This window comes from Sinocyclocheilus grahami, unplaced genomic scaffold (genome assembly GCF_001515645.1).
Source record: "Sinocyclocheilus grahami isolate Dianchi unplaced genomic scaffold, SAMN03320097.WGS_v1.1 scaffold86.1, whole genome shotgun sequence".
NCBI classification, from domain to species: domain Eukaryota; kingdom Metazoa; phylum Chordata; class Actinopteri; order Cypriniformes; family Cyprinidae; genus Sinocyclocheilus; species Sinocyclocheilus grahami.
The window spans coordinates 1,670,740-1,686,095 of NW_015505265.1; the positions used below are offsets into that span (position 1 = coordinate 1,670,740).

General features: G+C 35.5%; 1 protein-coding gene across 1 annotated transcript in view; it reads left to right on the forward strand.

Annotated features, from left to right (window-relative positions):
* The window catches only part of LOC107586879 (calcium permeable stress-gated cation channel 1-like), a 38,368-nt gene extending 24,141 nt beyond the window's left edge, over positions 1-14,227 (forward strand). Inside the window, exons 9-21 of the mRNA XM_016274426.1 lie at positions 681-754; positions 888-968; positions 1,060-1,180; positions 1,386-1,519; positions 3,321-3,443; positions 6,286-6,439; positions 6,585-6,691; positions 8,468-8,554; positions 9,298-9,363; positions 9,461-9,793; positions 9,857-10,001; positions 10,885-10,959; positions 11,183-14,227. Of these exons, the coding sequence (XP_016129912.1) occupies positions 681-754; positions 888-968; positions 1,060-1,180; positions 1,386-1,519; positions 3,321-3,443; positions 6,286-6,439; positions 6,585-6,691; positions 8,468-8,554; positions 9,298-9,363; positions 9,461-9,793; positions 9,857-10,001; positions 10,885-10,959; positions 11,183-11,407 (1,725 nt within the window). The 3' untranslated portion in view covers positions 11,408-14,227. The remainder of the gene's footprint in view (positions 1-680; positions 755-887; positions 969-1,059; positions 1,181-1,385; positions 1,520-3,320; positions 3,444-6,285; positions 6,440-6,584; positions 6,692-8,467; positions 8,555-9,297; positions 9,364-9,460; positions 9,794-9,856; positions 10,002-10,884; positions 10,960-11,182) is intronic.
* The last annotated feature ends 1,129 nt before the right edge of the window (positions 14,228-15,356 follow it).

The following is a 15,356-nucleotide window of genomic DNA, read 5'->3' on the forward strand; positions in this document are numbered from 1 at the left end:
ATATAAGGTAAAACAATAATGAAAATCATCCTGACTGGACAACTAGTATTTTATACTTTGTTTTATTTTATTTTAAATTTAACTATTTAAAATTAAAAAAATTAAAATTAAATGTACTGCAACAATATGAAGAATAAATACTTCTACAGTTTAAACTATTTAAATTATATATATATATATATTATTTTACATTACGATTTTGACAATGGAGTGAAAAATGTGATATTCACTTTAAAAATTAAATAAAAGATAGATGATCTTTCATTGCACTCTTAAAACTGAAGATTCCAGAAGTGGATTTTCACAGAGATGCCATAGAAGAACCGTTTTTAGCTCCCCCACTCTTTCAGTGAAAAAAACTGTGAAGTATATTTTAAAACCTTTTTCCACTATAAAGAAACTTTTGTGCAGTCAAAAGGTTCCATGAATTTTAAAGGTTCTTCATGGAACCATATATGCAAACAAAGAAACTTTATTATTATTATTTTTTAAAAATATGTAGTGTTCACCATTCAAAAAAAAAAAGAAAAGAAAAAAGAAAAACCAAAAAACAGTTTCTACCAAAAAACCTCAACACTGTTCGTTTGTTGGCTGTATTTCAGTGCTACCGTGCTGTAAAGCACTGTATTTCTTCAAAAAATGCACTTCTAGCTTTAATTTTTGATTTATTATTACTGCAGGTGGTCAGAACTCTAATGATAACTTCAATTCCCAGAGAAATCTCTGATCCCGGCCTGATCACCAAACACCTGCAGTGAGTGAAGAGCACAGATCTGTTATCCACAGAATTACAACTATTGCTTGATCTCCATATTTCAGCATATCTGATATTATATGTCAACACAACTGAGGGCATTCAATTTTCTGTCTCTTCTATCGCCAAACAGTGAAGCCTACCCTAGCTGCACCGTCACTGATATCCGGTTCTGCTTTGATGTACAAAAACTAATGAAGCTGGACTCAGAAAGGTAATTTGCGTTTTGCACATCTGCTGCATGACATAGAGCTGAGTCTGCAAATATTGCATATTAAACCCTATTAAAACTATATCCTGTACAGGCGAAAAGCAATGAAAGGAAGGCTGTACTTCACAACCAAAGCTCAGAAGGAAGGCAGGATCATGATAAAGACTCACCCTTGTGCACAGATCTTCTGCTGTGATTTATGTGGCTTTGAACAGGTAAACGTCCCTCACATAGTCATTATAGTTGTCAGAATGGATATATTTGTATGTGTACAGATTGTATACATATAGAACGGCTGGAACTGCACCTCCTCATGTTGGCCACTGGAGACCACCATACACCAACCGCCAGCCATGAACTGCTCTGCGAGGAGATGTGATACACATCTCTCATGTTTTATGTCATTGTCATTTTCGTCAGGTGGATGCAGAGCAGTATTACAGTGAACTGGAGGAGAAACTGACAGATGAGTTTAATGCAGAGAAGAACCGTATCTCTATGAAGAGGCTGGGCATTGCCTTTGTTACCTTCAGAGATGAGAGAATGACTGCCGTGTAAGTCACATGGATAACTAGCTGATTATTGAGGTGATTACTGAGAATAAGTATCATTCGTCGAGAGATGCTGTAAGCATGGGAATGAGTACCTACATTTAAGAATATGAAAGTATTTTTAATAAAAAGGTAATGTATTAGCATGAAGCACATTTGCTGAGTTACAGTTGAGGTCAAAAGTTTACATCCCCCTTTCAGAATCGGCAAAATGTTAATTATTTTACCAAAATAAGAGGGAGCATACAAAATGCATGTTATTGTTTATTTAGTACTGACCTGAATAAGAGATGTTCAGTCCACAAGAGAAAATAATAGTTGAATTTATAAAAATGACCCCGTTCAAATGTTTACATCCCCTTGATTCTTAATACTGTTGTTACCTGAATGATCCACAGCTGTTTTGTTTTTTGTTTGTTTAGTGATAGTTGTTCATGAGTCCCTTGTTTGTCCTGGACAGTTAAACTTCCTGCTGTTCTTCAGAAAAATCCTTCAGGTCCCACAAATTCTTTGGTTTTCCAGCATTTTTGTGTATTTGAACCCTTTCCAACAATGACTGTATGATTTTGAGATCCATCACTGAGGACAACTGAGGGACTCACATGCAACTATTACAGAAGGTTCAAACACTCTAGAAGGAAAAAACAGGTTATTTTCTAATTATATATATATATAGTAATTTTCAAAAAATTATTTTCAATAAATAAGGTATTATTACCAAATCTAAAATTATGTACAGTTTGATACTTTATGGTACAGTCTGATCTATCAACAGTTTGATTTCTGTCAGGTTATTTTTTTTTTAAAGTTATAAAAATAAGTTCAAGAACTTTCCAGCACAAAGTATAGAATTATCCTATGCTAATTAGAAATACTCTTTCCTATTACATTTTTTTTAAAACTTATTATCATTAAAGGGATAGTTTACCCAAAAATAAGTTTAACATTTACTCACTCTCTTGTCATTCCAAACCCAAAATACTTTTGTTCATCTTCAAAACATCTAAAAAAAAAAAAAAAAGTTATTTTGAATGGAATCTGACAGATTTCTCTCCCTTCAATGAAAGTCCTGTTCACCAAAACTTTTATGCTTCAAAAAGTTCACAAGGACATCGTAAAAGTAATCCATATGAATTGAGCAGTTCTGAAATGATTGCTTCATATATATAAACATTGATCAACACACATGTGGTACATAGAGCACATCAAATATGTTAAACAGAAGCTATTAGGCCATGTCCACACATACACGGGTATTTTTATAAACAGAGTTTTTCCTTCCGTTTTTAGAAAAATCTCCTTCCACATGAAAACGCAAACGCATGCTATGAATGAAGCACTGTCAAGAGCATGCCAAACCAACAGGTGGTGATATAATCTCAATCAGAAGCCTGAAAAAGTCTGCAGTAGACGGAGATAACAGTGCAGGTGCCACAAGCCAAAAACTCCGGTAACTGCAACCGGAGTTTTTGAAAATTTTCACCCTGGCAGGCGTTTTCAAAAATGTTCGGTTTCAGTGAACTGGTGCTGTGTTTGCGTGTGGACGAACAGCCAAACCGCGTAGAAAAAGCTGCGGTATTAAAAATAACCGTGTTCGTGTGGACAGGGCCTTAAACTCCTTCCTACCAAACCTTTGCAAGCCTTTATATAGTATAACATAATAAACAAATTTATATATAGGCTATATAAACAGTTCATTCTGGTCCTAGCTTTTGTCTGGTCAATATAGTATAATATATATTCACATGTTCTCTCGTGCCTTATTGCTAAAATACATTTAAACTATGTGCTTATGTTTCTTTAGTATTGTGAAAGACTACAGCCGAGCTCGCTGCCGCCACAGACCCCAGCAGTCCAGCATTACCACAGTGGTGCGGTCCCATCAGTGGGGCGTTTCTTACGCCCCGGCCCCTAATGACATCATCTGGTAAGTCGAAACGATAGCCACATCAACAACTATATCTTGAAACAAAACAAAAAAAGTACAGGAATGACCGCAGTGTTGTTTTTTCTTCTATGAAATGATCTGGATTTACAATGTTTTATATGATGTTTTATTTAAAGTTTACTAAGTATACAGTGATCTTGCAAGCTGAAGTCATATATATTTTTCATGACATGCTTTGTTCCAGGCCATTACACTTGGATTTGAGAGATGAAATTGGATTAATTAAGTCTCAATCTGAGTGTGTGCCTAGACAGCCACTGTAAAAGCCATTATATCTCTTACATAATATGTGTTGAGAATCATATATTGAGTGAGTGTGTGTGGGTGGGTGTGTAGGGGGGGGCAGTGTCAGCCTGTCTTTCTGCTTGAGTGGACAAGTGTGTGCGCGTGTGTGTGTGCGTGTGTGTGTGTGTGTGTGTGTGTGTGTGTGTGTGTGTCTGAATTCAAGACTTTCTTTTTTATGGATATAAGCTCTAATGTTGTAGCATGTTTGCTTCTTATTAAAACTATTTATTGAAGTGTGAATGTTTTCCAGTTCAGTGTAGCCCGTGAGTTCGATGTTTTGTACCACTGCATTTATAGAGTAAATGGTTTTGCAATTTTGGAAAATTATTCAGTGGAAACAATTACTTTTGAAAGGAATTTGTTTGCATTTTATGTAAACCTCATTCTCATTTTTATGCCTTTTATGTGCATTGCTATTACTTAAAGTGACAGGTCACCAAAAAAATCATATTTTTCTTTTGTGGGACACAATATACGATACAAAAGAAGATATTTTGTTTCAAGTTCATATAATGAAAGTCAAAGGGATTCAAAACAACACTGGACCTCATTTATTTTCATTATATGTAAAACAAATTTTTTAACAGTTTACAAGGTTTCATTTTTTTTACATTAACTATATTAGTTAACATGATCAATATGCATATAGCATATATAGCATTTATTAATCTTAGTTAATACTAAATTCAAAATTCACTAATACATTATTAAAATATGTTAATACAGTTATATCTGTTAACATAAGTTAATGTACTGTGAACTAATATGAACTTGAACATTTTTATTAACTAATATTAACAAAGATGAATAAATGCTGTAGAAATACATTGTTCATTGTTTTATATATATATATATATATAATGCTTTTATAAGTTAAAGGTATTTTAGTAGTAAAGAACTTTTAGTTTTTATAAAGGTCTTTTAGGTTGTGGTACATATTTTGCTGTGAAACTTTTAATAATTTTTTTAAGTAAATGTAAGAATGACTTTTAAAAAATCTCATTATTGATTTACATTACAAGCTATCAGAATGTCATATTGTTTTATAACCATATAAATATCACTCAACTGCATCATATTTTTGCTCCATTTGGTCCTCTAAATAAAATGTAGGCATTTTTTCCCCTCTATGAGTTTCATATTTTCCTGTATTATACAATATGAGATATAAAAGCCTGATGTATAAAATATTATACTCAAAACACATTTTTTGATTCCATTTCAAAATATATATTTTTTTTCTTATTTCGTATGTCAGGCTTTACAGGGCCAAGAGTATAAACTTTTCCGTAGTCACCGATTAAAAAAAAAAAAAAAAACTTTAACTGCCCTAAGCTTGTTTCAGAGGGATTTCTGACACTTTGCTAGTTTTTGAAGGGTTTGGTACGGTGGCCGAGAAGTGCAAAACAAATCACAATTCTGAAAACAAAATAACAAATTACAAACGCAAATGCAAGTCTAAAAAACTAAATAACAATTCAGAAAACACAACAACAATTCAGAAAACATTATAACAAGTCAGAAAACACAATGACAAATTCGAAAACAAAATAACAAATCAGAAAACACAATGATAAATCAGACAAACCAGAAGAGGTAAGTATAGTTTGAGACAGCACCATTGGTTTGGGATTACTCACTGCTGACTGGACGAGACATCTGTCAATCAACGTATACAGGAAGAACCAGCCGAAGAACAGCAGAGTCGTGGAATAAATGCCTTTACGATGTGATACGAGGTTTGAAAAGGGAGGGAAAAAAAGTTCTGCAAAAGGCGGGATCGAACCCGGTTCGATCGCGTCAAAAAGCCAACAACACGCACTTATCCATCTACACCACTGGAGCTGATGTTTAAAAACCACTTTTAACTAAATGTAAATATTCACTCCGTATTTTTTATTCCATATTCATATTATACATATTCATACAATACATTTAAACTGAGCTACTTTAATACCATCTCCGAACTTTTTACCACAACTCTACTGTTCTTCGGCTGGTTCTTCCTGTATACGTTGATTGACAGATGTTTCGTCCAGTCAGCGGTGAGTAATCCCCAACCAATGATGCTGTCTCAAACTATACTTACCTCTTCCGGTTTGTCTGATTTGTCATTGTGTTTTCTGACTTGTTATTTTGTTTTCGAATTTGTCATTGTGTTTTCTGAATTGTTATAATGTTTTCTGAATTGTTGTTGTGCTTTCTGAATTGTTATTTTGTTTTTTAGACTTGCATTTGCGTTTGTAATTTGTTATTTTGTTTTCAGAATTGTGATTTGCTTTGCACTTCTCGGTCACCGTAGTTTGGGGCAGTTTTGAGCTGGAAGACCAGATGGCCGACAGGCTAAACCAGCTGAACACCGGTTTGGTCAGTTTTGGAGACTAGCTGACCAGCTTAGCCTGGGTTTTCCAGCAAAAACCTTCCCGTTTATGTAATAGTAGCTGAACATCCCACTTACTCTTGGAGGGTGCACACTGTCTGTCCTGTAACTGCAGTTAAGACCTTGTCGTGTTGATTGGTGCCTGTGTTCGTCCAGGGAAAATCTGTCAGTGTGCGGTTCTCGCTGGTGGCTCCGCTGCGTCCTGCTCAACATTCTGCTCTTCCTCTTGCTCTTCTTTCTCACAACCCCTGCTATCATCGTAAACACTATGGACAAGTTCAACGTCACTCGGCCGGTTGAAAGCTTAAGGGTCAGTGACCATCAAAGCCGTTTTATAACTGTCCGGCTGTATTACGCCACATTAGAATGCGAAATAAAACCGAAAGTGCTTTTTTGTGTTGTTTTGGGAAGTCGAATGTTTTGAATTTGATCTTTTACTGTCTTCTACTGTCTAGAACCCAGTAATTACCCAGTTCTTCCCCACCCTGCTCCTGTGGGCCTTTTCCATTCTCCTGCCCTTCATTGTGTACTATTCATCTTTTTTTGAGTACCACTGGACCAGGTATGATGCCGTTTTCTCCGTCTGACTTTAAACTTCTCTAGTCTGTGTATAAATGTGAGAGAACTACAGGGAGCTCAATTATACATTAAAGTGAATGAGTTGTACTGTAAATATAATTATAAAAAATAATTATTGTGTTATTAACACAGTAAAATGTTTTTTTTTTACTAATTTAATGCAAATTTAAAGTTTCTAATATGATCCCAGTTGTATGTTAAAACAACATGATTTTGATTATCATAATGCATCTGGATTATACATTACAAAACTTGGGTTTGGTAATTTTTTTTTTTTTAGTAGGTGTCTTATGCTCACAAATGCTGTATTTATTTGATCAAAAATACAGTAAAAATTGCCATATTTTAAAATATTATTATTAATATATTTTAAAATGTAATGTATTCCTGTGATGGCAGAGCTGAATTTTTAAGCATCATTACTCCAGTTTTCAGTGTCACATGATCCTTCATAACTCTACACATTCCTGTGGACATTTCTGCAGTCAGCATGCCAACTGCACGCTCCCTCAAAACTTGCGACATCTGTGGCATTGTGCTGTGTGATAAAACTGCACATTTTAGAGTGGCCTTTTATTGTGGCCAGCCTAAGGCACACCTGTGCAATAATCATGCTGTCTAATCAGCATCTTGATATGCCACACCTGTGAGGTGGATGGATTATCTCGGCAAAGAAGAAGTGCTCACTAACACAGATTTAGACAGATTTGTGAACAATATTTGAGAGAAATATGCCTTTTGTGTACATAGGAATATATACTTAATACATACTTAGATCTTTGAGTTCAGCTCATGAAAAATGGGGGCAAAAACAGAATTTTGTTCAGTGTAGTAAATTCATGAAGCAGCTTCAGCCTAAGTTCTTTTTCCCCTTCCTTATATATTTAGGAAGACATTCCTCACACATACACATTTATCAACACACACATAAATGGGATTGTTCATTAAAAAATGAAACTTCTGTCATCATTTACTCATCCTCAAGTCATTCCAAGCATGCTTTGGTTTGCATTGACTTGCATTGCATGGAAAAAAAGAATAGTAAAAAAATAAATAAACAACAACACCAAGACATTTATCCAAATAAGTCAAACAATAAGTCATACATGATTTTTATCAAAGTGATAGTGTCCCAATGAGCAGTATAAGTTTGTGCTATTGGTAGTTGTATTTGCATTGCAGCTTAAATCTATTGCATAAACATGTTCATATCAGCGCACAAACATATTGCATAACTGCAGAACAACCCCCAACCCAGTCTCCCACCCACCTATGCACAACACGTTTACATGGTGTCCCTCTCTCCTGCTCTCTCCGCATGCCTCTCCAGGCTTGTTGTCATAGTGATCACAACAAGGGAATAATCATATGCACACTGGCGGCGTCTTTCACAGAGTCACATTATAGTTCATGTGGATCAAACCCTCTGTATTGTGCAACTGCAAAACCTGCAGCACTTGAGTATCTGTTGTATTTCCACTGGAAACACTGATGATTAATATACACAAGTCAACATGAAATCTAATTTTAATATTTACGTCATACATTTACATTTTTTTTAACCATGAAATATGCCACTTGAGGCAAGAATTGTGTTTTATGTCTGTCTAATAGAAGAACTGGTGTGAAAATAGAAGAGAAATGAATAATACATCATGTAAACATCTGAAAATGTGTTTATTTATTATTATTTAATATATTTATTCTATTTGTTGAGGTGAAATCTGTTGAATTTTCTTATTATGTGTGTCTCTTTCAGGTCCGGTGAGAATCAGGTCACCATGCATAAATGCTTTTTACTGCTTGTCTTCATGGTAATCATTCTACCATCACTGGGTCTATCCAGGTAAACATCCTATTATCTGAAATACAGTAATTATAGGCTATATAATAGCATGCCAATAAAAGCACTTCAAGCAAAAATATACCTTTTTGGTAATATACTGTTTTGTGAAATGTGTAATTTTGTCTCAGGATAACATTACAGTACTATATATGTATGTGGGTCAATGATAAACAATGATGTCCCAATTGTGCCAACATTTTTTTTTTGTAAAGAATTTCAGTCTTTTAATGAGGCTATTTTTTTTTTTATTTTTTTTTTACAATACCCAGACAGTTACACCACCTAAACATGTTTAAATTTGATCCCCATAAAAATATCAAAATGAATTTTAACTCAAAAACTGAAAACATGTTTATAGTAGAAGATTCATTTTTATGAACTTCATTTTCAAATTTATAGCAAGCATATGTTTGAACTCACACAACATGAAACAATAGATAAAGGCTATCAGAGAGTATCCAAACACTTGGCTGGCAAAAAAACATTAGTCTATGTTTTCTAAACAAAAGATAATATTCATAGTTAATGTGATGAACTGGTGATTACTCTGCTAGGTAATGTGTGGACTGGAGGGGAAATGATTTCATACACCCCTATAAATCACCTTAAAGCCAGTTAGTAAAAAGGAACTGAACAAATGGCTGATATATTGGCATTAATAAAGTTTAAGTGTCCAAATACTTTTGGTAGCCACTGTATATATACAGTAATGTACATGTATTATCTTCTTGTCTGCTCCCCAGCCTGGATTTGTTCTTCAGGTGGCTCTTTGACATCCACTTCCTGGATGAAACAGATGTAAAGTTTCAGTAAGTTGCCTAAATCTACACCTGCTGGTTAATTGAATTAGAACAGCAAGATTCACAATTTGTTGAGACCTACATCCACTTGGTTTTATCCCCTCAGATGTGTGTTTTTGCCTGATAATGGAGCTTTTTTTGTGAACTACGTGATCACGTCCAGTCTGATCGGAACGGCTATGGAGCTTCTGCGTATTCCTGCTCTTCTGGTGTACTCTCTACGCCTTTGCTTTGCCAAATCTAAAGCTGAACGCATACATGTTAAAAGAGTGAGTGAGTCCGTAATTCATGTAAAAAACAAGTTTTTTTTGTTTTGGAAATTGCAGTCAAGACTGAGGTCTTGTCTAAGTACATATAACAAAAAAACATTTCCAGAACCAGACCCAAACCAAGAGACTAGTAATGAGACCCAGACCCAGACCAAGGCCATGTTTATGTGGTCTTGAGAGATCTCAAGACCAAGACCACAAGATCAGGTCTCCTGCTCTGTCCCATATAAAAGCAAAACCTTGTGGTTTATCTCTTGTGCAGGTCCAGTGCAGCCCATCAGTCTGTTCACTTTCATAACTCTCTTGTGCTGTATTGCCTTCTCCTGCTTTGGCTTCTGTCTGAAAAAACTACGACCTGACAGATCAACAAGCTATCAGGTCAGTGATTAAACCTTGATCTTGATGACTTGTAGAAACAGGGTGCATATGGTGGAAAAAATAGTTAGAGTTTATGAGTGAATATCTAGCTTATATTTCACACCAAAACCATCAGAAAAAAAAGTAATTCTATTTTTACATTAAGCAAAATTGCATTTATGATTTGTTTCATTGTGACATTATTGTTTAACACATTTTCATTTTCAGAAATTAACAAGGACATGGGGGCATTTTACATTTATATTATATGATATGGTTAAGCAATATCACACAGGCAGAGGGTTTTTAAAAGCTATGTTATATTGATTCTATACAACAGTTAAACACATTTTAGACACAATGTTGAGGATATTGTCTGTTTTTGCTTTATTTCATGAAAATTGCCACAGCATAAACATTGTGCATTTCCAATCAGCATAAAATGGTGTTTTGTTACTAAATAAATCTGTGCTTTTAAATGAATCGGTTGGGTGAATGATACAATGACCCATTCATAAAGATATCACTTGCTTCATTGCTGAACGATTTATATCACCTATTAGCACCCAGGATCATGATTCTGATTCCCAGGGAGCACATGAGCTAAAAATGATAAAGATATATACCTTGAATGCAGTGTCACTGTTATTTGCAGTTGGCTTATGTGTTTCATCCATGAATACCCCCAAATGTGTACATGCATTAACAAAGTTATGTTTTAAAAACAGGAAAGTTTATGATTGTTACCTTAACAACTAGATGCATTTGTCAACAGTGCAGCCTTGAAAACTCTGAAATGAAATTATTTTAGATGGGCTTTGAAAATAAGCTCTCAAAGATGATTTATTTAGGAAAATAATATCTTCAGGCAGTTAAAACTGATTGCTGTTTTGTTTTGTTGCAGATGTCCGATCAGACGACAGAAGGAGGCTTCACCGATGCGGAAAGAAGCACCGTTTCCACCACAACCACAGCTAATGTACCTGCTCATCCTGTCACAGATCATTTCATTCATCACACTCTCATTTCAAGTCCTCTTTATGAAATTAATTTGTCTCTCTCCTCTCATCTCCTCTAAGGTTTCCACTCACAGTGTCAAAGGCACTTCACATGTAGCATGTTGCATAAACAAAAAAAGAAGCTCTTAAGATAATGACACTCTTGCTGTCCACCTACTCACCTCTCGTTCTTTCCCTCCTCAGCTTTTTATAGCCTCTGTCTTGCTGGAGCCAGAGCTGGGCCTGACTCCCATGCCCTCTCCGGCCCACCAGAGCTACGGCACCATGGGGAACAACCAGAGTTCAGTGCATGACGCCGAAGGGGTGGAGGAGAAGAATCTGGAGGAAACTTTGGAGACTGAACTCAAGGATGAGCCAAATCCCAGCTGCCCGAGCCCTCTCATGGACAGTCCTGTGGGTTTCCCGTGACCAACCTGCCCCCGATTCCCACTCCCTAACGCTCAAGCCCCATGCCTCATCTTAGCTAGTGGCTGATAAAGAGGCACTATGCTGCAAAATGTTTCCTCTACAACATCCATTTACGAGTAAAAGACAACAAATTGCAGACATCCAAGCATACTGCTTCAAAAAGCTTGTTGGGAATTCACTGACATGGCGGTTTTAGTTCTGAGGACTTTGATGAGCTTTCAAGGAAGCATCTGAAGTGGATAAAAGCAAAGATCTGTCAAAGAACGAGACCAGCCACTTCTCTTGCTCGGACTACACTTTCTACTTTCTTCTGTGTTTTTCTTTTCTCTCTAATGACGTTAATGGGTGTCTGGTGGGTTGGTTGACTGAGGCTTGGAACATTGTATTTCAACAGATGTTTCGATTTACTTTTTTTTATGCATAGTCACATTGTATGGCTCCAAAGATTTGAGACATCGAAATCTTATTCGCTTATTATTAATCCTTTTGCTGTTGTTGCAGTTTGTGCTTATTATTGTTATTTTTATTCAGTACTTGTATTTTAGCAATGGTACGTAATTGTGCAACATTATGCTGAGAGCGCATTGTTTTCATGTGTTTACTATTATTAGATTATTATTACTGTTATTAACACCCTCAACCTTTATTGCCGTGTGCACCAGAGTCAATCACTCCCATTTATTATTTGTTTTGCAGTGACAATAGCAGTTGTGTTGTGCATATACTGCAGTCAATTGGCACTACAGTAGATTTCAAAGTCAATGAGGCACTCATTCCATAATTTTTTATTTATTTTTTCCTTTCCTGTGAAATTCAATCAGTTGTTTGGTCTGTGGGAGAGATGTGAGGACATTCGAAAGTGAGCTTTTCACGGACTAATATACAGTCTAGTTTAGCAGACTTCACTTAATGAACTGAAAAAAATATCTGCAAAAACAATCAGTTTGTAGGAAAAAGACAACAAACAGAGATGTTAAAGGAATAATCGAAAAGACTTCAGCTTTGTTGGCATAAATTTAACTCGCTTAGTTTCTACAGTAACACACTTATAATATGGTCTATGGAGCATTACAGAAGGATTAAAGCTCGAAAAACCATTTATATTAATGCTCCAGGCAAATAAATAACCACTGACTTCTAAAATTAAACATTGTCTTTTTTGGCCAACAAATTATGTAATTCATATGTTCAGATTCACTTAAGTCATTGAGTTCATACCTTCCTACTTCAGCATTTAATACCAGTTATTATAAACTATGAGTTACATAAACTATGATCTGTTTTAATAGTTGTATTTAGTCAAATTTGTTTCAGTTGTATGTTATTTGTGCCATAAACATTACGCTTTGTAAAAATGACTCGCGGTTCAGTGAGGGAGTCAGTTGGTAGAGGGAGTCAACTTGGTAGCGGCTCAGAACAATTTCCTGACTGATTCAAATAGTAATTCATGAGCGAACTCGAGGCTGTTACGTGAATCTTTTTGACTTAAAGAACCGATTCGCAAGAGTCATTTTGTTACGAATCGGTCATCCCGCTCTTTGTTCCTTAGAGCGCGCGTTCTAAGGATTGTCTGACAAAACCACATTTGAGCGTGAAGTCTTTCACAGCTTGTTTTTACATTGTTGTTGCGCATTTTAGTCACCGTCTAGAGCCCTGTGTATTAATATAAAAGTGTTTTATTTGAACTGTAAGTTATTTTAGGTTTACATCATCCAAAAGACGAAAAATTCAGATCTAAATTTGATCAGACAAGGTAAGCGGTTTTTCATGATATATTTACATTTCGTGGTTCTAGAATTGAAACATGTATTTTAGCATCTATTCTGGTCCAACTGACCAAGCCCATAGACTTTTATTGTATGTTTATTACTATAAATACAATTTGTGTTTGTTTTTACAAATTAAGGGATGAGTTGAAGTTGCTGATGGAGCTTGTATTAAAATCAGAACATTCCTTTAGGAATCATGAAATCCATGAAATATGTTCGTAAAATGATTTACAGGAAGTGTTACGACACAAACTGAAAATGGCACATTGGCTGATCCTATACACAAGTCTTCAATTCCAGAGTCTCCAACTGCATGTTGTTTAACTCTGTCACATGCTCAAACCAGCCTGCAGCTGTCTTTAGATCCGTCAAGTGTTGCTCTGGCTTCTGTAACACTTTAATTTTCTTAGTAAATTTTGTATTCTTGGTCTTTGCTGCTAGTGGTTCTAGGACTGGAAGGGAAGGGGTGGGTGGACTCGGGTTTTCTTGCCAAACTGAATGTAAATGAGTTGTGATTTGTACCGTGCTCTCTTGCTGTGCCTTGAAGAAACAGATCTTAAGAAGTAAACAGAAAAAAATGTTATGTCTGACAATCCAGCATGGCCTGCAATATGCTGCATGGACTACAGAGCAAGATAAGACAAAGAAGCTAAATTCTAAAGCGCATTCCACCAATGAATCAATCAGGTGAGAGATTCCTAACAAGTTGTAAACTGACTTTGCCTCGAAACATATTCTGTGCAAGTACATAAATGATTCGAGCTAAGTTGTTGATTTTGATTTCTGAAATGTGTCAGACTGTTGCATTGCATGTTGTCTTCTACAGTCATTTTTACTCTTTCAGGTCAACTACTGTCATGGCAAAGCAGCAGTTTGAGCAAGTTAATTGCTAGCACGCTAAACATATTCAACAAGGCAAATGCATTGACCAAATATTTGCGTCTGCATACTTGTGGAAAAGTATGTTTCTGGCCATACTGTTCAACAGTAAACAGTTGCATTCCAATCGCATCGAATTCACACTACAGGTGCATCTCAATTAATTAGAATGTCATGGAAAAGTTCATTTATTTCAGTAATTCAACTCAAATTGTGAAACTTGTGTATTAAATAAATTCAATGCACACAGACTGAAGTAGTTTAAGTCTTTGGTTCTTTTAATTGTAATGATTTTGGCTCACATTTAACAAAAACAATCTCAACAAATTAGAATACTTCATAAGACCAATAAAAAAAACATGTTTGTGGCTTACCCTCCTTGTGAAGGGTGTCAATGATTGTCTTCTGGACAACTGTCAGAGCAGCAGTCTTCTCCATGATTGTGTAGCCTAGTGAACCAAACTGAGAGCTCATTTTGAAAGCTCAGGAAACCTTTGCAGGTGTTTTGAGTTGATTAGCTGATTGGCATGTCACCATATTCTAATTTGTTGAGATAGTGAATTGGTGGGTTTTTGTTAAATGTGAGCCAAAATCATCACAATTAAAAGAACCAAAGACTTAAACTACTTCAGTCTGTGTGCATTGAATTAATTTAATACACGAGTTTCACAATTTGAGTTGAATTACTGAAATAAATGAACTTTTCCACGACATTCTAATTTATTGAGATGCACCTGTAATTATCATTGGTTTCACAGTATCTATGAGATACACAAACATATGCAAACACTCTTACGTCAATGTCTTCAATACCTACCTGATAAACTGCTCTTGTGAGATACTTTTTGATATTTACTTTTGTTCTGTTTGCATTCGCAAGCTGTTGGTGTATACAAATGTGTTTGCGTTATTCAGTGTTGGTTTACGGAATGTGGCTTGAGGTGCCATGTCTTGTGACGGGGCACTTATGACAGTACATTGCTGCACATTGTTACATTGCAGCAGCACCGCTCGTAAGGATATAAAACTAAATTTACAAAAACTTTATGCTGTCAAGTAGTGTCTTTATTTCATCATTCTATATGTAGTTTAACAAATTCCTAGCCTAACTAATCCTACAGTGTTTGTGCTACACTGAGAAACATTTGGTGTTGAAACTATTTTTACTCCGTAACTTCAAGTAAAAGGGATAGTTCACCCAAAAATTTAAATTCTGTCATTAATTACTGACCCTTGTGTTGTTCCAAACCCGCAAGACCTTTGTTCATCTTCGGATCACAAATTCAGATATTTTTGATGAA